The 25,093-nt window shown below is 44.8% G+C and overlaps 1 protein-coding gene across 1 annotated transcript in view; it reads left to right on the top strand.

The window, feature by feature from the left end:
- Positions 1-7,276: 7,276 nt before the first annotated feature.
- LOC142490307 (matrix metalloproteinase-18-like) overlaps positions 7,277-25,093 on the top strand; it is a 56,233-nt gene continuing 38,416 nt past the window's right edge. The window contains exons 1-3 of the mRNA XM_075592420.1: positions 7,277-7,435; positions 9,405-9,649; positions 9,736-9,884. Of these exons, the coding sequence (XP_075448535.1) occupies positions 7,331-7,435; positions 9,405-9,649; positions 9,736-9,884 (499 nt within the window). The 5' untranslated portion in view covers positions 7,277-7,330. The remainder of the gene's footprint in view (positions 7,436-9,404; positions 9,650-9,735; positions 9,885-25,093) is intronic.

Raw genomic sequence — 25,093 nt, forward strand, 5'->3', positions numbered from 1 at the left:
GTCCCGCATCACGTGACATTGTTAAAAAAAATGCATTGGAGATACCGGCACCCCATAACGGGGCCTGTATCTAGGGAACCAGGGTGGCACTGCCCATGAAATGAACGTGCTTCATCTCCGGAGAACCCCTGCTCATCTACACCAGTATCAAAATGTATATTAAAAATGCGTCATGACTTTACCGGAAAGGTTATGAAAGGGTTAACTACACCCGCTTGCTCCCCCCCCCCCCCAGTTGTAAACACCCACCAAGGCACAAATACTAGCTTCACATACACCCACTAGTCACAACAAAGGTTAAACTGGTACTTTACACCTTCATTTCCTTAGCGATTAGCCGCTAAGGTTGTGAACTTTCCAGTAAATGCATGTTTATTCTGTGATATTCATGACACGGGCCTCTGGTGCTGATACTAATGGGTATGAGATCCGGACACTGCAGCCATGAATAGGATGCTGACAAAAAGCATGACATTTTCTAAGTCCTGTATCATCGCCTCACAGCAGCTTCTAACCACCTTCACGCCAAATTTTCCTGGCGTTTGGATTTGCGGAGAAAATCACCATTCTAGAGGCGTGGTAGGCATCGATAACCTATTCGTGGCTACTAGAATTGCACGAGTTTATGAACATCCCAAAAAGCAGCGATAAGTGGCTTATCGCTGCTCACTCGACGATTTTTTTTATTTTTAACACACTTATTTTCAGCGATTCAGTAATTTATCGCCCACTTATCGATGCTTACTGAATAGCAGTAGGCATTTTGGGCAATAAGTGCACGATATGTGGCTTATGAACGCATTCTGCATAGGCCCCCTAGTGGGGCTTGACCCAGCGGGTGGCATTGAGATAGCCAGGGATGGAGGTGGCAAACTGTGCATGTCCCTTGGCAATTTCATATTTCCCTCTGACCAGGCTTTTCATACCAGCTGGTCTCTGATTGGATGCTGAGAATGTTCCCACATGATGATTGGCTGCTGAGTTCATGAATGAAACTCAGAATGCTATAAGAATTGTGTGAGCCAATCAGATTTGAGATCCCCAATAGTAAGAGCACAGGCGGGTGACAGTGAACGTGAAACAAGGCTATCAATTAATGTATTATGCCTGGCTGGTTACCTCTGAGCCCTATTTCAGGCTGTAGAGTGTCAGCTCTTCATCCTGAGTCTTGTACCTGCAATAAATGTAATTGTATGGCAATAAAGAATTTATTATGTGTGTTTTACCTTTCATGGAGTGCTACCCAGTGGAGATTCTCAGGCTCTGAGTTTCAGGGGGCGGAGGGGTTGTGGTAAAAGTGTTTTCGGATTGTGCCTAGGTAGCCAGGGCCAGAGTTACTGGCCATCCCAAAAATTTAGCCGCAAATCAGGGCAGATTCCTGAGGACATATAGGCACATCACCCCGGACAAGATCCTCCCTTGAAAACAGTTACGCGACTCACCACCAGGTTCCCCTGCTTCAACACAGACCAGAATGGCAATGGGAGCATAAGGATTTGTGTATCCCAGGTACAATCAGGGGTCCCTAAGTTGGTGAGGGTTTCCCACTATATGCCCATGTACCCCAGAATCAGTATAGAGGTTCTGGGGGGTTACTTCAACTGTGTACTAAGTTGCGAGGGGTTTTATGAAACCTAAGTCCAGTTTCAGTAAATGAAGGAGCTACAGCTTTGAGATTGACGCTAAGTATCTTTTCATTTCACTGTGGTTTAAAAGAAAAAATTAGAATCATTTTTTTGTGTTTCATAAAATGTTTAATAGCCAATGTGGCTATAAGGTTATTACCATTTAAGTAAGGTTTCCAGTGTGTGAGGGATATGGCAAGTGGACAGAGCAATATATAATCCCATTCTACCACTCATAACCAAAAGACAGAGTAAAAAGTGTAAAAGTATATTTTTATTAAACTGAGTTGTTTGTAAATGTAGTATACTTATAAGCTGGGACTGTCAAAGACTGTACTCGGAGGGGGGCTAGTGGGCTGCCCTAGGTCTGAACTTCAAAGTCACAGATGCTTCCAGAAGTGTTAAAGCCATTTGGGCAGGATGGAGGTCCCTCATCCGGGAAACAATGCCAGCCATTGTGGTCAACCCAGCGTTTGGCTTCTGAATAACAAATGCTAGGGTGACAAACTCACGCATGCCCTCATTGTACTCAGGTCATGTTTGCATAATGGGTGATTTTAATTATCCAGATACAGGGGCCTATTCTAGTAGTTTCGATAAACAACTCATCGAGGATTTTGAGCAGCTATCACAAAAATGTGCTTGGTAGCTATTCAGAAAGCCTCGATGAGTTGGTTAAATCATGCGGGTGTAGCCAGGTGTCCCTTCTGCATCTCCCCCCCCCCCGCGCAGGGAGCCGCCATTGTTAGTTGCGCGCGCATCTGTTCCGGTTTGTGCGTGTTCAAAGCACACGCGGCGGTCATTAGGAATCGCGCATGCACAGCACACCATGCGCACGCGGCCCCAATGCACTTTAAACCCCGTGGGGACTACAAGCCCCATAGCGCTTAGCGGCTGAGTACCACCTGATGCCAGGGAGCCAATGATATGGCTGTTTCCACAGGACAGGGGAGGGAGATATACTGCATGCTGGGACAGGAAGGGGCAGTCAAGATCTGGACAGAGAGGGAGCAGGTAGGGTCCAAGGAGCTGTGCTCCATTGGGCTAGGCCAGAATTGCCCCCAAGGTCCGAGATAGTCCCCTGAGCCACAGTAGAGGAACTGATATGTGTATGCTGTAGGGAAAGGCCATATACAGGGATCTTTCCACGTTAGTATTAGTGAGAGATATGCTGCAGGACATCGCCTGAGAGAAGTGCAGCCTGTTGCCGAGGAGCCTACCCAGACTCCTTGATAGAGACTCTTAATAGGGGTACACTCCAGTCGGGAGACCCCTCCAGAGGCATCCGCCTAAGGATCCACCTGGGAGAGAAGCAGCAGATTACAGAGCGAACCACGCCATTGATCTGTGGAGTCCCATTGTTGGTCCTGGTCTGGACTGAGACTAGAGAGGTATTAACAAGTGCACCAATGGGCCACAACACACAGGGAAGCACGCTATCCCACACACACACTCGTCGGGGAGGAACTTGCTGGTGGACACTCAGGTGTGAGGTGCCCAGGCACTCCATTACTTTGGGGTTTCCAATCGGGAGGTGTTATTGTGAGGTGATAATCTGCTAGCTATGTTATAATTATGATTCATGAATAAGGTGTGTTCAGTAAATACCGTTTATATAAAGGTGTGTATTATTGTGTATATGGGTTCCGGTGAGGGGCTCCTCCCACTATCTGGAATCCCTTGCCGGTGGAGGCACTGCATAAGATAATAAGTATATCCCAGGCTCCCAGTAGCAAAGGCTCAAGCCTCTTGTGAGCCAAACAGGTAATAGCAGCACAGGTAGTTTCAGTACCCAGGGGGGTACGAGGGCTACACGGGGAAGGCATTTTCTTACGATTTTTGGCTCATGGCCAAATACATTGTTCAGGAGCTGGCGAAAAGCACAAACTCGCATTTTTTATAAAAAGTAGCTACAGTATTCTAGTAGCTACAGTATTCTAGTAGCCTCGATTATCTCATCGGAGCTCTGGAATTATGATTTTATCAAAGATTCTTCTCGCCAGCCCTAAGGTGGCAAGAAGGGATCAGCAAGCAGGACATAGGAAAAAAATGCTTCTTTCTGAATAGGATTGAAGTCGCGAGTCTCTGGAGCTGACCCATTAATATCAGCTCCGGAGACCGCCGCATCAATCCGATGCAATAAAAATAAATTTACAGGCACCTTAATTACCTTAGCAGCTAACCACTCAGACAATGATTGGGTTAACTACCAATGCCAGGTTTATTGTGGGTAGCGGGGGTGGATGAAGGTGATATTTGGCCCGTGCTGGGTATTTAGGCCTTGCAGGGGGTGGGGGGGAGAAGTTGTGGGGTTGCAGGAGGAGTTAACCCTTCATAACCTTAGCGGTTAGTACCACTAAGGTAATAAATGGGTTAATTCCTCCTGCTACCACCCGGTAGGCATAAACACCCACCACAGGCTAAACACCACCTTCACCCACCCCCGCTACCCACAATAACATTACAACAAAATACAAAAACAATACTAAACAATACACCCATTCATTCCCATTGTGGTTACCTATGCCATATATGGGAGCAAAGATAACCCCAATGGCAAAGAATGGAAAATCACCTCTACCCTCGACACATACAGTACAGTAATGGGCAAAATTACTGTTATCCAGATCTGGATAATAGTGCATTTCCCCATTCAAAACAATACATTATCCAGCCAGCACAAAGTAAATAAAACTTCTACTTACCCCTGTCAGGATGAATGATGTCCTCATCACCATTTTCCATGTCCATGTCCTCCGAAGGCATACCAGTACAATAAAAACACAATCTAATGGCCCTGAACACCTTAAATCACCTTAGCGATATTATATGTGCATGATGTGCCAATCAATGGGTAGAAGGTGGGGATAGTTGCCCCGGGGTGGGTGGTGAGGCCTCCCAGGTGGGTAGTGGGGGAGGGGGGGTTAACTCCTTAATTACTTTAGCGGTTACTAACCGCTAAGGTGATTAAGGGGTTAGGGGCCATTAGATGGTGATGAGGACGACCTTCATCCTGGCAGGGGCAAGTGCAAGTTTTATTTACTTTATGCTGGCTGGATAATGTTTTATTTTGAATGGCAAATGAGCTATTATCCAGATCTGGATAATAGTAATTTTGCCCATTACTGTACTGTATGTGTTTGTGGGAGGTTGTTGGGGGTAGAGGAGGTGAGTATTAGGGTGGTTGTGTTTTTTTATGTTTATTGGTGGTAGAGGGATTGGTTGAAGGGGGTAATTGACTATTTTGGAAAGACTTGTCCCTCCTGTCCCTTAGGCTGACAGTTTTCCATTCAAGGATTGATTCACACACTCCTTACCATTCCGTCATAGGATTAAGTCACATTAGCCACAGAGACCATCCATTGTGGGTTCCACTATAGTGTCTCACATGACAACATTTCACTAGATACTGTTGTTAGATTGTAATTATGAGTTAGGTCACAGATAGATTTTCATTTATCACACATATTAGTACACTAGGTACTCAGACCTCACAGGCAATTTATTAGGTGAACTTTTTTGTATGGTTTATTAGTTTGTTGTTCTCATTCGGTTAATTTATGTTTGCAGGTTTTGGGTTTGGCAAAGGTAACACTGTGTTCGTGCAGGAAAGCCAGCCATCAAAACTACCAGGTAATTACTGTCCTATAAGTTTTTGCTTCTCTAAAAAAAAAATCTCTTAATTGCAGTATGTACCGTGTGAACATGTACTGTAACAGATACAGCAAAAAGATGTTAGCTGGCGATTGAAGATTTAGTAATAGTATTTTTCGACTGTAGTACCATACTATATTTAAAAAAATACAAAAATGCATAATATTGCTATTGTATAATGCTTTTGTTTATTTAAGTTTTGCAAGTTTAGCATTGGGATGAAGCCAACACTGTGTTCATGCAGAAAAAACACGTACCTGGCTCTTGGACGTCTTGGCCTGTAATGAGAGCATTATTCACTATTAATAAATCACACACAGTAGTGTGCTACGCATGGAATGTCGCTATGGAACCCGGTTGAATTTCATACACTCTAAGTAAATAAAAGGGTTAATTCCGCTTAAAAGCCTGCAAATCTAAACCCAGAGGATCGTGCATTTGGTATTTTTCTTTACTTTTATTCTTGTATACAAGGTCATAACCCAAAAGCATTCCAATAGAAATAAAAGGTTTGACATTACCATGTCATGGGTAAGCTTGCCAAACTGGCAATACTGGCAAGAAAAGATTTTTCTTTTTCCAGAACCAATTCAGTTTAGATAACTACAGCTACTTATAACTATATGAATTGGGGATCTGAAATGAAATGGGGTTGTGCCAAGAGATAGATAGATGACATTGGAGGTTTTAAGAGTGAGTTAGATAAGGAGGAACTACAGTAAAACTGCAATTTTTAAGGAAGCCTGGGGTCCCCACAGGTAAAAATAGTATGGTTCAGCTTCAAAAGACCACCAATTCAGATTCTGAAAAACATTCGATACTGAAAATGGCTGAGGGACCAAAGAAATTAAAAATCAGCTTCTCTGACACAATGACGGGTGCAGCACAGCTATCTTCTCTTCTGCATCTGAAAATATGGCAAACATTTACCAATGCATCAAAAGCTATTAATAGTAACATTATCAACATTAATCTATATCCTGTTGTACACATTTTACCTGTACGTGCATTGATAAATATCATCTTGTGGACCTCAATCACAGTCCTAATTTCTGTGATGTGCATGCAAAATATGTGTGCATTTTTATTTATACTATAGCATCCATTCCTGTTACTATCATTGAATGATAGAAATATTACATAGCAATATGACTTTGTTTTATTTAATGTTAATTTTTATCCCAGATGTAGCTATGTGATCATTATTTAATTACCCCCCAAAAATTGTAAAGAAGTAGCAAACTACATTCCCCCCTTTTTTAAATTTCTTTTTCCTTATTTGTATATGTAAAGCATGTGACAATGTATCACTCTTTATTCTTACCTAAGATGGCAACCGTTTGGTGCTCCTGTTATACTGTAAATCTGTAAAAATTCCTTATGGTGTTACTAACATAATGGCTGCTTCAGTCAGTGTTACTCAGCAGCTACAATGTATCCTTTTTATATTACGAAGGTAACATTATCTATTGTACTAATTTACAGCTCAAACTGCAGGAAAAACTGTCAGCAAATGATCACAAATAGGAAAGTGCTGCAAAGACCTTGCACTGCTTGGGAGGTGGGTTAAAACATGCTATAGAAATCAAAGGATACTTTAAATCTCATTAAAACATTAAGAGCCGAATAATAATAATAATAATAATAATAATTAATAATAAAATGCAATGAGTATTATATAATACTACAGAACTGATTTATTTAAAAAAAATGTACAATGTAAAATGTTTTGCTGCTTTAATGGGAAATAGAAATATTTTTTCTATCAGAAGCTCTTCTTGATCATTAATGACGTGAACGGATTAAAAATCATGAGGTTTACTGTGCCTGTATATTGTGTCCTGGACTGTTGGCAGTGACAATTCGCTTATTTTCCTTGGAGCTGTAATTGGAGGAAGCTGTAAAGAATGAGTCACTCTACAGTAGACTGGTTGGAGAATCCAGGTATCATATAAATAGGCATGGTCAAGACACAGAAAAGTCAGAGATAAGCAGAAAGTACCAACGAAACTTGGTTTACTGTAGGATACAGTAAAAACAACAGTATAGCAATGAAGAGATTACTTCTGCTGCTGTCACTATCTGTTACATGCTATTATTCTTTTCCTACAGTTTCAGAGACAGACAGTGAAGAAAGCGATGGCAAGTTGGCTGAGGTGAGTATGTTTATTTCATAGATAGAGATGTATGTGCTTACTATGGGATTTGCTTAGAGCTGTTCTGGTTCATTAAAGATTGTAGATTGAAAGTATTATGCAGTGAATATGCTGTGAAAGTATTGTGAAGTGATTTTACCTTTAAATAAGCTTTATATTCTGATAGAAACCGTAATGACATTGCAAAATTGAAATAATGTCATTAGTGTTGTTATCAGGGCCATCATAATACAAAGAAATCAATATTACACAAGACATAATACTTACTATACTGGATGACACGTATTACTAGGAAGACAGATATTTTATACAAAAAATTGGGACAATTTTTTTCTTAAAAAAAACTAAAAATACCTCTGAAGCAATACATATAGTAACTGCATGTACATTATGTTGTTAGGTCATAAAAACTATATCTGTAAAATTGCATTTGTATTTTATTATTTATTTATAACGTTTTACCAGGAAGTAATCAAGTTTCAAGTATGTCCTGGGCACAGAGTTATGATGACAGATACATGGTTACAAATATACGGTTATATTAGGTGAACAGGGTTATACATTATGTATAAGGACATTGTATGAACAGTTAAAGATAAAATACGTTAAAGGCGTATGTAACAGTTACAGACCAGATTAAAATGTGAGCTTTAGTTTTGAAAGAATTTAACTGGTGGCAGCTTTGAGAGTCTCGGGTTGATTGTTCCAGGTGTTGGTTGCACGGTAAGGGAAGGCGGAGCGGCCGGATACTTTGTTGAGCCTTGGGACAGTGAACAGTCCCTTGGAGTCAGATATCATGTAATAAGTGCTGCATGTGGTAGGGGTGAGGAGCTTGTACAGATACGGGGGTAGCTTGCCCAAGATGTATTTGAAGGCAAGACAGGATAGATGAACTTAGCACCCAGACTCAAGTGATGGCCAAACTAGTTATTTGAGCATTTCGCAGTAATGTGTGTTGTAGTTACATTGGAGGACAAAGTGGCATATTGAATTGTAGCGGATGTCTAGTTTGCTAAGGTCAGTTTGGAGTGCTGTGCCACATACTATGTCCCCATAGTCTATAGTTGGTATTAGCATCTGCACTACTATGCGCTTTCGGACCAGCGGCTTATGGAGGATTTGTTCCTATAAAGTACACCTAGTTTAGCTTAGGTTTGGATGTCAGGGTATCATTGTGCAACCCAAATGTTAAATGGGAGTCAAACCATATGCCAAGATATTTGAAACTGGTGACAGGGGCTAGGATGATATTAGAGTTGGTACTGATCTGATGTTCTGTAAATTGTAGCTTTAGAAGTTTAGCCTTGGTCCCAAATACCATAGTTACAGTCTTGTCAGTGTTAAAAATAGTTTGGGAAATCCATTTTTTTAATTCTCAAAAAATAAGATTGAAGTACGTGCTCAAGGTCAGAGAGGCTAGGGCTGTGTGCATATAAGATTGTGTCATCCACATACATGTTTATTGAAGCTCCCTTACAAGCTGTAGGAAGATCATTGATGAAGACTGAAAAGAGTAGGGGCCCCAGACAGAGTCTTACAGGACACCGCGGGTGATGTCTAAGGGTATGGAGCTAAAACCCGACATAGACACATGTTGGGATCTACCTGATAAATATGAGTAAAACCAGTTTAAAGCATGTTTCCCTATTCCAGAGCACTGGAGTTTGTTAAGCAGGATAGCATGATCAACAGTATCAAAAGCCTTTGCAAAATCTATGAATATTGCACCAGTGAGTTGTCCCAGTTCCATTCCACACTGGATCTCATTGCAAACTTTTAGGAGGGTAGTTACTGTGGAGTGATTGAAGCAAAAGCCAGATTGGAATTAGCTAGGGAAATATGTCTTGGCATAGTAAACGCTTAATTGTGAGTGAACACATTTTTCTATATATTAATTTTGTATATAATAAATACTAAATATTGAAATTGAAAAGGAAATACAACTTACTGTTTGTTGACATTTTTACAGGACTATCTAAAGAAATACTACAATCTTCAAACAGTTGGAAACCCTCAGTCAAGAAAGGAGAACAGTAACCCCTTTTCTGAAAAAATCCGTCAGATGCAAGATTTTTTTGGCTTGGAGGTGACTGGAAAACTGGATGCAGATACCATGAAAATCATGCAACAACCCAGATGTGGTGTTACTGATATCGGCCAGTACAGAAGCTTCCCTGGAAGCCCTGTCTGGAGGAAAAAAGACATAAAATACAGGTAATTCATATATTAGTTTCTGAAACATTCTTTTTATCTTGGCTTCATGAGAATGATTAAATTAACTTTTATTATTTCTTTACCAGAATTTTAAACTACACACCAGACATGGCAAGAGCTGATGTGGATAGAGCCATTAAGAAAGCCTTCAAGGTTTGGAGTGATGTGACACCCCTGACATTTACCAGAATCTATAATAGAGTTTCCGATATTGAGATTTCATTTGGAACACAAGGTATTTGACATATAAAAAATATTTGCTAGAAATCATGTTGCATGCTTAAGTTCTAAACGATCTAATTATGTGTGCATATATATATATATATATATATATATATATATATAGCAACTGTAAATATTCCTGTATATTCATTTGCATGTCTTAGATAGGGTTTTAGTCACTTTTTTTACCCACCATAACCTTAATAGTGGTGGTATATATATGGTGGTATATATATATATAATATATAGTTATGGTGGGTGGAAATGGCAACAAAAAACTCCAGCGTTAGCATACAGCCGATAAAGAATATCCCTCTCTCAATTCTCCCTTTCTCCACCTCCATCTACCCCTCATCTCTGCAGAGACCTGCGCTCCATTAACCTACCAGCTTTTGAGTCCACTTTACGCTCCTCTACCTTCTCTCTCAACTCTTCTCCAAACCCTGACAACCTGGTCAGGAACTAAAACTGTCCCCTATCCTCCTCTCTTGATCTATATCCCGCTTTCTTTCTGCCATTCTCGCTCTTTAAATCCCAGACCCTGGCTAAATTCACAAATGTGCATGCTGCATTCCAGCACTCGTTCCTCTGAACGCCTTTGGAGGAAATCTCACACTCTCGCAGACTTCCTTCACTACAAATTTACGCTATCCTGTTTCAACTTTGCTCTCTCTCTCAAGCTAAACAAACTTTTCTTCACTAATCAACATGTACAAGTCAAATCCACGCCGACCCTTCTCTGTTTTTGACTCCCTACTCCGACTACCCTCTGCTGCCTCGTCTTCTTCCTCCATCTCACCTCAGGACTTTGCCGACTATTTCAAGGAAAAGGTGGAATCAATACGTCAGGCTATCCTTTCTATATTCTCCTCCCATCTTATACCTCTTCCAAACTCTTGTCCTGCATTCCTTGACTCATTATCTGCTGTCACTGAGGAGGATGTGTCGTTGCTGATCTCCTCTTCTCCCTCTACCACCTGCCCTCTTGACCCCATTCCCTCCCATCTCTTAAAACCTCTTGATACTACTATAATCCCTACTCTCACACACATTTTTAACTCTTCCCTCTACTCTAGTACCTTTCCATCTTCTTCAAACATGCAACAGTTACAGATAAAGCGGCCATTATTTTAACAAATCTCAGAATGGAATTTCGAGATATGCCCGAGTTGCACCACGACAGACTAATGGCCCGCCGGAGTAACTCAGCAGGGTTTCCTGCTGTGTGAGTCCTACCGGAGTCTGCCTCTCTGTAATAGACGTGCAGTAAGAGGCTGAATCAGTCACTCTAACTGCGCGCCTCTCACAGGTGATCGCGGGGGTTTTATTAAAATTCTAACATTACAGTAATGTAGCAGGGGGTCTTCAGAGATGAACCGCATTGATTTCAAGTCTGGAGATACCCAACTTCCCGACATACAGGCCCCCTTATAAGGGTGCCGGTATCCCCATGTTAAAATCCTGTGGGTCACGTGACCGTGGGATCTAAACAAATCAGAGGGATACCGGCACCCCATATCGGGGCCTGTAGGGGGTCCCCGAGGCTGAAATCAACTTTGTTCAACTCTGGAGACCCCCTGCTCCCTCAAACTAGTATCAAAAATCCACCCCCAATAAAAAAAATCATTACTTTAGTGGATTGCAGCTAAGGTAATGAAGCTGCTTACATTTTATTTTAATTCATAGTGACTGTGAGCAGGAGTTCTCCTGAGCTGAACAAAGTTGATTTCAGCCTCTGGGACCCCTTACTTCCCGAGTTACAGGCCCGGTAAGGGGTGCTGGTATCTACTCCATGTTAAAATCCATGTGGGATGTAAACAAAGCAGAGGGATACCGGCACTCCATACCAGGGCCTGAATCTCGGAAAGTAGGGGGTCCCCGAGGCTGAAATAAACTCTCAGGAGACCCCCTGCTCACACACAATAAATAAAAATAAAAATGTAAGCAGCTTCATTACCTTATCGGCCATGCAATGCCCGCTAAGGCAATGAAGGGGTTTAGATACATTACTGTAGCAGATTACATTACAATATATACTGTACTACCCACCCACTAATACACAACCCACCCACCCCCTATGTCCCCCCATAAAACCATGATTTATTATTTTCAACACAGGATTAATACCCCAGGCCAACGGGGGTCCCCGGTGGTCCCGACGGGTGTCCACAGGCCCCACAGTGCACACAGGGGCATACCCATGGGTGTCTGGGGGTCTCCAGGTGGTCCACGCTAGGCGCCATGAGCCTCCAGGTGGTTCACGCGTGTCACCGCAGGCCCAATGGGGTCCCCGAATGGTCCCGCGGGTGTCTGCTGGTCCCGTGTCATCCCCACAGGTGTCTGGGGCCGCGGGTTGTTGACACGGGGTCTGGGGCCCTCGGGTGGTCCCTGTGGTCCATGGGGCCCCAACAGCTGTGGGGCCCCCGGTTCTTCCCTGCAGGTTTACCCTGTGGGTCTGCTAAATGTGACGTCACAAGCCTTATTTAAGGCTTTGACGCCTCATTTGAGCCCAAGAAGACGACGAAACAACATCGGTTGGGATCTACTGTACCATGGGGCTTTTTGTATTACAACAAGATAAAAGATTAAGAAGATCAAGAAATAATGACAGATGAAGATAGAAGAAGCTGATTAAAGATTGAAGAAAGAAGATTTGGGTACCTGATCTGGATATTCATGGCGGATGGCATCGGATAGTGTTGGAGGCCTTCGCGATATGTGAGCTTCCTGTTTCCCCGGGAGTCGGAGGGCCAGCGCTTCTAAAGGTAAGTAATATATTGAATGTATGGACATTTATTTTTTTTTTACAGGTTTTTCGATTGGATGTGTATTTTTATTTTTTATTTGCACATTGACTGATAATATATTAATCAGTACCCCTTTAGGGTACAGATCAATACATTATTAGGCCAATAATTTGTTTTTAATTACTTGCTTTGTATTGATGGTGATTTTTTCTATGTATGTTTATTATGTGGATGTAATTGTTTGTCATTTTGCTGCTTTATTGTAAAAAATGTTGGTGATTGAATTTCATTTTTAATTAATGATGTGTTGTCTAATGCTTTTAATGATCGTGTAGCCCAGCGGTGCGCAAACTGGGGGCGCAAGATTTTTTAAGGGGGGCACGGGCTGCGTGCGGGGAAACCTGGAGGCGGGCAGAGCTGTGCACGGGCGGCCAGAAGCTCCGTGCTGAGGCTGCTTCTCTCCTCTGTGTCTGTGTCAGAGGGGGCGGGTTTCTCTCTGCACACAGACAACCCCTCCTCCTCCTGTGTTACCCGTCCCAGTTTTCAGCAGCATGGTGGGGGACAAGAGGAGCAGGCTTACAGTAGTACTTCCTTCCCCCCAGGTGAAAGTCTGTGACTTATGATTGTGTGTTGTGCCTGTCTGTGTATGTGGTGTGATTGTGTGTGTTGTGATTGATTGAGTGTGTGTGTGTGTTGTGTGTGTGTTTGGATGTGATTGATTCAGTGTGTGTGTGTGTGTGTGTGTTGTAACTGTGTTTGGTTGTGATTGAGTGAGTGTGTGTGTGTTGGTTGTGATTGAGTGTGTGTTGTGATTGAGTGTGTGTTTTTTTGCACACACAACACACTGCACACACTCACAGCACACTGCACACACTCACAACTCACTTTCACTGCACACAGAGCACACTCACAGCACACAATGCACAAAGCACTCTCAGCACACTTCACACACACAGCACACCGCACACACTCACAGCACACTGCACACACTGCATACACTCACAGCACACTTTCACTGCACACAGAGCTCACTCAGCACATAGAGCACACTCTCAGCACACACTACACACAGCACTCACAGCACACAAAGCACACTGCACACACTCACAGCACACTGCACACACAACACACGCACACCCTCACAGCACACACCACTCACTGCACATATCACACTGCACACTCTCACAGAACACACTACTCACTCTCACTGCACACAGCACACACTCACTCACAGAACATTCACAGCCCACCCCCTACCTCCGGTGTTAGCTGCTGGGGCATCGTGGGGCTGCCAGCGGGGATCGGATTGGTGCAGGGCTGGGGGGAATGGTGCCGGGCTGGGGTGCGGGGCTGCTGGCTGGGGGGATCGGTGCCGGGCTGGGGTGCGGGTCTGCTGGCTGGGGGGATCGGTGCCGGGCTGGGGGGGATCAGGGTCGGGGGTGAAATCGGTGCTGGTAGAAGTGAGGCTGCTGGGGGAAGTGCAAGGGCAATGCTGGGGGAAGTAGGGTGGCTGCCGGCGCCTCACTCCACCTCTTCCCCTCTCCTCCCCTCTCCTCCCCTCTCCTCCCCCCTCCTCCCAATCAGGCGTGCTTTGGCCATTTTTTTTAAAATTAGCACAACCCCGGTTATAGCGCAGTCGGATCGGGTGGCCCCCGAGGACCGCGCTATAACGGGGCTGAGATGTATTTGTATTTACATTGTATACCGTTTAATAAAGGTTTTTTTTTTCATGTGATTGATTACATCAGGCAGGGGGGGCCCGAGAAATTTCATGGATGAAAAGGGGGACTTGACATAAAAAGTTTGCTCAACCCTGGTGTACCCGATATTTTTTAATAATTAATGTGTTTGTTGGTTACTGGTTTAATTAATTAATTGTTGTTTAATTAATGAATTGGTTTGATTAGTTACTGGTACAATTAATTCATTGTTGATCTGGTTATTGCTTGTATTCATTGCATTAGCAGGCTAGTGTTTTTATTTAGTGAATTGTGTTTTTTTTAATTTTGAAATGTTTTATTATTGTGTGTTTTGAGCATTAATGTATTTTGATTAGGGTACCCATTGAGTGCTATAGTGGCTTATCATGCCATATTATTATATGGGTATAATACTCTACTATAACAATCAATGGGTACAGGGTGGGTATAATGGGTCCGGGGTGGGTGGTTAGGCCTCCCGGATGGGTATCGAGGCAAGGTGGGTTAACCCCTTAATTACTTTACCGGTTATTAACCGCTAAGGTGATTAAGGGGCTAAGGTGATTAAGGGGCCATATGGATTATGAAAAGAAACAAATCTATAGTTGGCAGCGGGTTAACCCGAGTCGTGAGCGGGGCATGCAGGGTCCCCAGAAGAATTATCAACAAAGGGATAAAACGATGAGATCAACCCCACGGAAGTCTATATTAAAATCTAGGGGCAATGATCAACCTAGTGGGGACTCTGACATATCAGATGTTGAAAACCTTTCCCATTCAGTATCCTTCCTACAGACCGAGAGAGATGGACATCATTCGTATGGATCAGCAGAATCATCCAGATCCAGGTCTTTGGGAGCGGATTATGAGAGATCTTACCATGATAATGTGTAGGAGCAGCAGAAACCGATGAGACAACAACAGCAGCAAAAAAACTTCCCTCTCTTTCAGAAAAACCAAAAAGAATCAGAAGAGGAAAGAAGAAGAGAGGGAGGCAGGCGTCCTGCCAAGAGGATGAAGTAAATATGAACCAAGACATGGATGTTATTAATATCTCAGGTCAAGAACTAACCACTGCTGAACTGTCACTTTTGAGGAAGGGCCTTAAGTATGCTCCAACGATGGACTTTGATTTATTTAATACTGCCATAGACATTCACAAATTTGTGCGGAAATTAACGTTAAAATCTTTTTTCCAGAAACGGACGCAGACCTCTGATAAAGAAGAGGGGGTATTAATGGACACCTTGGAAAATACCTCTACATCTGTAGTTATGTCTGATTTGTCCTCGCAAGGGAATGTTACAGAAGGGGGGGTACCAATGGTAGCTGTTTCAGCCTTTAGAGAGGCTTGTGAACTCCAAGATGTGTTGGATCTTGAGGATTTATTGGGAGATAATAATGAGGCCCAACAGCGAACTGGTATTCCAGAATTTAGTACATGGAAGTCTGATCTTAAAAGAGGTTCATTATTTTATCCCCAGTTCGTCAAGAGTCAATTTTTGACGACTTTTGAGAACTTGGTTATAAGGGATTTGCGTATTTTGGCGGAGGGTTTTTCGTTCTCAGGGGTGGCAAATCAGAATTTGAATGAAGGGGAAAAGCAGGCATTTTTATCTTTACAAAAAAATCCACAATTGTTATCAAGAATGCGGATAACGGAGGAGCGGTGGTGGTGCAGAGTAGGACTGGCTACCTCGAAGAAAGCTTATCGGCAACTTGGGGATGCCACTACCTACTCTGCCCTACCAGGTGACCCCACAGAAGGGTTTATGGAAGCTTTCAAAGAATTGTTGGAGGTGGGAGAAATCACCCAAGTCCTGAGTAAGACGGAAAGCGCTTACTTATGGAATCCATACACTACTATTCCTGTCTTTTACCATCTCCCAAAGGTCCATAAGACATTGGTCGACCCCCCGGGGAGACCAATCGTGTCGTCTATTGGATCTTTGGGAGATGGTCTTTCCAAATATATCGATCGGTATTTGCAACCATTTGTGAAGGGTTTGCCCTCCTACCTGTTGGACTGTTACGCCGGTGCTGCCCGCAGACCAGACCCGTCCCCTGAGCTGAAGGGGGAAGTGGTAATTCACGCACCCGCAGCAAAGGGAGCATGTCCGGAGTGTGGTATGAAGCGTTGCCAGGCCAGGTGTAGTAAGGTAGACAATACTTGCCGGTACCGGTTGTAGAGATAGAGTGAAGGATGCCTTGCCGAAGTCAGGGAGTGGAGAGTGGAGATAGGTCGTAGTCCAAGCCGTGTTCAAGGGGTTACCAGAGTGTGCGTTGTCCAAGGAGTGCCGAGATCGAGAGCCAGAGGGGGTAGTCGTACAAGCTGCATCAGAACCTGTGAAAACACTGAGAGAATCCAGAAGTACTTCCATACAGAGACTATGTCGAGCAAAGACTGAAAGCAGAGAGGAACTAGATAAAGTAGGAAGGTCCAATTAGGAACGGAGGTGGGACAGGAAGAGCTACAGGGAGACACTGCAGATTGGTGCAGGCATAACAGGCCAGTGAGTCTTGTTGGTAACCTGAGTATGCCCGTGCAGTGTGCAGGGGCGGAGCCTGAGGTCCGGGGGACAGGAAGAAGAGTGTGCAGACTGAGCGTGCTCCGTAACTCGTGTACGCGCGTGAACCGAGCCAGTGGATGGTGAAGGTGTGTGTGTAGGAGGGCGTGGGCGCGCCCGGCGCTGAGCAGAGGAATCGCCGAGGGGAGTGATCCCGCGACAGCGGCAGGGGCGGGGAGCCGTTGAGGCCGGTAAGGCAGGATTGTTTTGTGTGTCCAGGGGCACCCCTGCGGGGAGGGAGTGCTCTGTGTGGGGAGCGTGGAGAACGCCGATTCCTGACAGTACCCCCCTCTTCAGGAACAGCCTCAGGACAGTCCAAGAACAGTTTGTCTGGAAACTTTTTCCTGAAGGACTTAAGAAGGGCCGGGGCATGAATGTCCTTTGAAGGTACCCAGGATCTCTCTTCAGGGCCAATGCCCTTCCACTGCACCAAGAACTGGAGCTGAACCATGGATAGGCAAGAATCCAAAAGAGAGTGAACTTCGTATTCCTCGTTATCTTGTACAGTAATGGGATCCGGTTTACGAGTCTGATCCGGAAAGAAGTGACTGGAGATGAATGGTTTTAAGAGGGACACATGAAAGACATTGGGAATCTTCATACTGGGTGGTAGTTGGAGCCGGTATGCCACGGGATTGATTTGTTCACAAATAGGGAAGGGACCCAGGAACTTAGGTGCCAGTTTTGGAGATGGTACCTTGAGGTGGATATTCTTAGAGGAGAGCCATACCAAATCCCCTGGTTTGTAACTGGGCGCCGAACGACGACGACGATCGGCCTGTAGTTTCGATCTGCGGGAGGAGTTGAGAAGGGTAGACTGAATCCTGGACCATGCGGTTTGGAGGGAAGAAATGCGTTCATCTACTGCTGGTACTCCAGAAGGAATGTTGGGGATGGGAAGACAGGGAGGGTGGAACCCATAATTTATAAAGAAGGGCGACTCCCGGGTGGACTCGTTTTTGGCAGAATTGACGGCATACTCTGCCCAAGAGAGGAGTTGAGCCCAATCATCCTGGAAATCAGATATGAAACATCTCAGGTATTTCTCCAGGGATTGATTGATTCTCTCCGTTTGTCCATTGGACTGAGGATGATAGGCGGAAGAGAAAGAAGAAGAGATGCCCAATCTCTTTGTGAAAGCTCTCCAAAATTTGGATACAAACTGAGAACCTCTGTCAGAAACAATGGATGAAGGGATCCCATGAATCCGGAAAATCTGCTCCGTAAAGATATCAGCAAGGGCAGGGAAGGTGGGTAATCCTTTAAGTGGAATGAAATGGGACATCTTCGAGAACCTGTCCACGACCACCAAGATAGTGTTCATTCCTCTGGACCTGGGCAACTCCACGATGAAGTCCATAGAAATGTGGGACCAGCGCCGTTCGGAACTGGAAGGGGTAACAGAAAACCCTGAGGCTTTTGACGGAGAGTCTTGCTTTGAGCGCATATGGGACAGGCGCGGGTAAACTCCAGAATATCTTGAGACATCCTTGGCCACCAGAAATTCCGACGAATGAGATCAGTAGTCTTCTTAAAACCTAGATGACCTGCAGATTTAGAGTGACCCCAATACAGGACCTCTGGAACAAATTTGGAAGGTACAAAGAGTTTGTTGTCGGGAACGACCAAGTCCTTGGGAATGCGTCTCTGGGAGTTCAAAATCTTGTCAAGTTTCTTGAAAGAAGATGTGGCGAAAATCCTCTGAAGCGGAAGGATAGTTTCCAAAGATTCCTCTGGCCTCTCTTCAGAAGAATGTATTTGGGAGATTGCGTCTGCCTTTACGTTCTTGGTCCCGGGGATTTAGGAAAGGTGAAAATCGAATCGAGAAAAAAAAGAGCCAAACGAGCCTGTCGTGGACCAAGGCGTCGAGTGTTCTCTATGTAAAGAAGGTTCTTGTTGTCCGTGAGAATAGTAAACGGCTCTTTCGACCCCTCCAGCAGGTGTCTCCACTCTTGAAGAGCCATCTTCACGGCCAGAAGTTCCCTGTTACCCACGTCATAGTTCCTCTCGGCAGACGAGAATTTCTTGGAAAAATATGCACAGGGATGTAACTTATCTTGGGGCGTAGGTCTCTGAGAAAGAACGGCACCAGCACCTCAATCAGAAGCGTCGGCCTCCAGGACAAAGGGCAGTTCAATGTTGGGATGACGGAGAATAGGTGTGGATATAAAGGCTTCCTTGAGTGTCTCGAAGGCGGAGGTGGCCTCGGAAGACCAAGCAGAAGGATCAGCTCCTTTTTTGGTGAGCGCAGTAAGGGGTGCCACAATGGTAGAAAAACTCCGTATAAACTTACGATAATAATTAGCGAACCCTAAAAAACGTTGTATGGCCTTGAGAGAATTGGGTCTTGGCCATTCAGTGACTGCTTGAAGTTTACCGGAGTGCATCATAAACCCCTCATCGGAAATTATGTACCCCAGGAACGGAGTAGAAGTCTGATGAAAGGTGCACTTCTCCAGTTTGGCGTACAAATGGTGTTCACGGAGACGGGAAAGGACGTAGGAGGTGTGGCATATATGGTCCTGGAGATCTTTGAAAAAATCAGGATATCATCCATGTATACAATAACAAAAATATTGAGTACCTTACGAAAGACGTCGTTGATGAAATCCTGGAAGACAGCGGGAGCATTACATAAGCCGAAAGGCATTACAAGATACTCGTAGTGTCCACTACGCGTGTTGAAGGCCGTCTTCCATTCATCCCCCTTCCTGATGCGCACCAGGTTATAGGCACCACGTAGATCCAACTTGGAAAAAATCTTGGCCCCCTGTAATTTATCGAACAGTTCGGTAATGAGGGGAAGGGGGTAACGATTTTTAATAGTTATGTGGTTTAAACCCCTGTAGTCGATGCAAGGCCTCAACGACCCGTCTTTTTCTTGACGAAGAAAAACCCAGCCCCTGCTGGGGAATTGGAGTGACGAATAAAGCCTTTCTTGAGATTCTCCTGGATATATTCATCCATAGCGTGAGATTCTGGTAACGACAAGGGGTAGGTCTAGGGAGTAACCTGGAACTAGATCGATCGGACAATCGTAAGTCCTGTGTGGCGGCAAGAGGTCTGACTGTACCTTATTGAAAACGTCCCGGAATTGATGGTAAACGGAAGGTAGAATAACTTCCGGAACAGAGGTACTGGCCAGCAGTTGATGAGTCTCGCCTGACCTCGGCCTCCAGGAAATGGGAGCTGAGGTAGTCCAGTCAATGAGAGGATTGTTAAGCTGTAGCCAAGGAAGACCAAGGGTGATGGGTATCCCAGGAGCATGAATGGCATCGAGAACTAAGATCTCCTTGTGCAGATGTGAGGACAGAAGCAAGGGAGCCGTCTCTAAGGAGATGTGGGCCGGGGTAAGAGGACGTCCATCGATACCGACGAGTGCGATGGGAACCTTCTTTCTCACGAGTGGTATGTGGTTTTACCTGGCGAATTCAAGATCCACGAAGTTTCCTCCAGCTCCTGAGTCAATGAAAGCGGCGGTAGAAGTCTTGAACTTATCGCCTGAAAGGGAGATTGGAAATGTAAGTTTCTTAGGGAGTTCACCTTTAGAAAGGGGACGTGGAGACATTACACCCAGAGAGAGCCCCTCTGTACTTACTGGGTGTTCCCGTTTCCCGGACGCAGTGGACACGCCCGAACCAGATGTTCCATGGGTCTGCAGTAGAAACACAATCCCCCGGCATGGCGGAACTGCCGTATTGGTGTGCAGATGCGTTGTACCCCCAATTGCATTGGCTCTGGAAACTCCAGTGCAGGAGGAAGAGGTATGGTAGCACTTGGGGAAGCAGGAGTGTTGCTGGGAGTACTGGAGAACGGAACTTGAAAGTTATGGAAGCGAGTGCACTGACGCTCTGAGCGACGTACCTGGATACGTTGATCCACTCAGACAGCCAAATCAATGAGGACCTCCAATTGATCCGGCCTGGATTGGCGAGAGTGTTCATCCTTGATGGGATCTGCCAGGCCTTGCCAGAATACGGAGACGAGAGCCTCTTGTCCCCAGTTAGTCTCGGCTGCTAGAGTCCGGAATTCCACAGCATACTGTGTCACCATTCGCCGTCCCTGAGTGATCTGGAGGAGAGAAACAGATGCCATCTCCCGACGGGCGGGAGAATAGAATACTCGTTGAAATTCGGCTATAAATGCTGGGTAATCTTGGGTATGATCAGAACGTCGCTTCCAAACCGGGGAAGCCCAAGCCAGGGCGCTGCCAGTGAGGAGGTTATCAATGTAGGCTACCTTCTTGCGATCAGTATTGTAGAGATGGGGGGCCATTTCAAACTGCACCTCACACTGGTTTATGAAACCCCTACAATCTTGCGGTTCACCTGCATAAGGCTTGGGGGGAGGAATCCTTACATCTGAGCTGCTAACTGCGCTTGCGGAGTGGGGGCTTACATCTGGCGGGGTCGCGGTCGGTACCCTGTCTGAGAGTACTGCGACCTGGCGTGTAAGTGCCACAATTTGATCCGCCATAGCCTGGTATTGCTGAAGCAGATTGGAGAGAAACTGCTGTAGTTCGGTCTGGTCTGCGTCTTGTGGGCTCGACATAATGTTACGCCGGTGCTGCCCGCAGACCAGACCCGTCCCCTGAGCTGAAGGGGGAAGTGGTAATACACGCACCCGCAGCAAAGGGAGAGTGTCCGGAGTGTGGTATGAAGCGTTGCCAGGCCAGGTGTAGTAAGGTAGACAATACTTGCCGGTACCGGTTGTAGAGATAGAGTGAAGGATGCCTTGCCAAAGTCAGGGAGTGGAGAGTGGAGATAGGTCGTAGTCCAAGCCGTGTTCAAGGGGTTACCAGAGTGTGCGTTGCCCAAGGAGTGCCGAGATCGAGAGCCAGAGGGGGTAGTCGTACGAGCTGCGTCCGAACCTGTGAAAACACTGAGAGAATCCAGAAGTACTTCCATACAGAGACTATGTCGAGCAAAGACTGAGAGCAGAGAGGAACTAGATAAAGCAGGAAGGTCCAATTAGGAACGGAAGCGGGACAGGAAGAGCTACAGGGAGACACTGCAGATTGGTGCAGGCATAACAGGCCAGTGAGTCTTGTTGGTAACCTGAGTATGCCCGTGCAGTGTGCAGGGGCGGAGCCTGAGGTCCGGGGGACAGGAAGAAGAGTGTGCAGACTGAGCGTGCTCCGTAACTCGTGTACGCGCGTGAACCGAGCCAGTGGATGGTGCAGGTGTGCGTGCAGGAGGGCGTGGGCGTGCCCGGCACTGAGCAGAGGAATCGCAGAGGGGAGTGATCCCGCGACAGCGGCAGGGGTGGGGAGCCGTGGAGGCCGGTAAGGCAGGATTGTTTTGTGTGTCCAGGGGCACCCTGCGGGGAGGGAGTGCTCTGTGTGGGGAGCGTGGAGAACGCCGATTCCTGACATGGACTCGGGGGACCTTATTAAAAAACTTAGTTCAGTCACCTGGGGTCCCCATTCTGTATGGGATACAATGGACGTTATGTCCTTGTATTCAGTCATCAAACACGATCAGGGGGTGGCGGCTGTCAACCATTTCATCGGGGGTCCAGATAGCAATCAATTTCACACAGTGTTCATTTTAGACTCTATTAATTTTTTACTCACACACAATTACTTTTTATTTGATCACACATTTTATTTACAACAACAGGGCACAGCTATGGGCACAAGTTTTGCACTGGTGTATGCTAATTTATTTATGGGGTGGTTGGAATCACTGTTTATTTTCACTAGCACTAATCCATATCGACAGTATATCACATTCTATAAGAGGTTCATCGATGACCTCATTATGATTTGGGAAGGTGATACACAGTTTTTTTGATTATATTAATTGTAATAATAATAATTTGATATTCACGCATAATTTTAATGAACATCACATTGACTATCTGGACCTTCGGTTGTTTATTGACATGAATCGACAAATTCAAACAGAAGATTTTAGAAAGCCGAATTCTAGGAACATGTTATTAAGAGTAGACAGCTGCCACTCTCCTGCATTGATAAAATGTATCCCTAAAGGCCAATTCCTCAGACTGAGGAGGAACTGCTCAACTCATGAGGGTTTTACTCGTCAGTCTGAGGTGTTGCGCCAGCGATTCCAACAGAGGAGGTACAACATCAAAAATGTAACTAGTACCCTTCAGGAAGTGGCATCTGTGAATAGGGAGGATTTACTATACCCCCTGCAGGTTGACCCAAGAGCAGATGGAGCCGATGATAAAAAATTACATTCATCAAATAAAGCTTATGTAAATCGGAATAAATATCAAACCACTGAGGATATGCCCCTCATAATTACGCAATACAATAAATGCAGTCAGCAAATCCAACAAATCATTAGGAAATATTGGAATATTTTGCTTTTGGATGGGAGCCTCAGAGATTGTGTCAAAAAAGGCCTCCGGTTTGTATACCGCAGGGCCAAAACTATAGCTGCATATGTATCCCCAAGCTATGTAGCCTCATCCCCGTCTGTTAGAAAATTTATTACTAAAGGATCTTCAGGTGTGGAGGCTGCAAAATGTGCCAATTTATGTTACCTGCTAGAAATTTCTCGGGCTCGTCCAATAGTAAAGAATTCCTTATTAAATCCTTCATAAATTGTGATACCCAGTATGTTATTTACTTGTTGACCTGCGGGTGTGGAATTAACTACGTAGGGAGGACTACGAGATCATTGAAATGCAGAATACTCGAACATGTCAGATTGATCAAAAAACGGACTGGTCGCATCCAGTCTCGAAGCATTTTTCCCAATGTGAGAAAGGGGGCATCAAAGGGCTGACTGTGAGAGGCATCGAAAAAGTTTTTGCTAGTGAGAGAAGAGGCGATTTGCTCTAAGTTTTGGACCGCAGGAGGCATATTGGATTTTTATGCTACAAACAAGAACTCCCTGCGGTCTGAACATTGAGTGGAATCTTAGCCATTTCCTCAAACATTAAAATATGGGGAGTAGTTTATTGATTCTACTAAGGCCCCGCTGTCTCTTTACCTCATGTACTGTTTGTTGATAAATAGATATAGATATAAAGTATGTAGATTGTCCACACTAATAGAATGTCATACGATTACGGTGCTTAATATTGTTTATTTAATAGTGATATAATGAGCTAGTAATACTGTTGATTCATCCTTCCACGTTTTCATTACTCCATGGAGATTTGACTATAGGAATTTTATTCTATCGATTATTGTTATATAGGGACATTTAGCTAAACCATTGTTGATAATAAAGTTGTGTCTGTTGGTGAGTTTATCTTAACTGTATTGTCACTTAAGTGTGTATTCAGTGACACTGTTTTTATATTATGTACTGTTTTTAATGGGATATGGAGCAATGTGAGTCCAATACCCGTAGGATACCGTGTCGGTTGTTATAATTATTATATAGCAGCTTTTTGTTAGGATTATTTAGTTACCTATGGTGATATAAAGGTTGCGGTAAGCCTGCTCAGTTTATTACATATTTTTTATGTTCACGCTTGCCTTGGGCATTGCGTGGAGTCCCGGGGGGGGGGGGGGCGTGCCTTCCGATCAGCCTGGTTCCTTATTGGTTGACCGGCGGAGTGCATCGGCCAATCGGGGCTATGTGTGATGTCATGGGGGTGGGACCTGCTGTCTATTCGCAGGCCTGATGTCGGCTATTTGTCCCTGTGTCAGCGGGCGCGTTGCAGCACGGGGGTGGCGCTTTTTACCCACAGGCCTCAGGGCCTGGAGTGGTGGTGCCCAGCGTGACATCACACGTAGGCGCAGTAGGGATTGACCCGATTTAAACAGGTATGTTATATCTTTGATGATTAGATTAAGGGTATATAAGACACATATTTGCTCCATATGCCAGACTCCTTGATAAAGGAAGAGAAAAGAAAAAAGCGCAAGGCTCATAGAGTAGTATAGTTAAGTTTATAGTCAAATAAAAACGGTTATAAAAACTCACAGAAAGAAAGTTGGTACAAGCATTTCGGTATCAATAATGACCGCAGGAACAGGAGATTCCTGACGAAGCTAGATCTCTAGCGAAACGCGTCGAATCGAGGCAGATACCAAGACACGTGGAGGAGAGACGCTGAGCTGTTCGTTGCTTCTTGCGGCCGCAATTAGGAGCACCTGTGGCAGAGCATCTCCATTCCAAACCCAATCGTGATTCCTGGAGAGGAAGGGGCGTTCGCGCTATGGGGAAACGAAGACTTCCCCATCTTGTCTAGGTTGAGTAAGATTTTACCACGCGCCGA

The sequence above is a fragment of the Ascaphus truei genome, chromosome 3, assembly GCF_040206685.1.
Source record: "Ascaphus truei isolate aAscTru1 chromosome 3, aAscTru1.hap1, whole genome shotgun sequence".
NCBI classification, from domain to species: domain Eukaryota; kingdom Metazoa; phylum Chordata; class Amphibia; order Anura; family Ascaphidae; genus Ascaphus; species Ascaphus truei.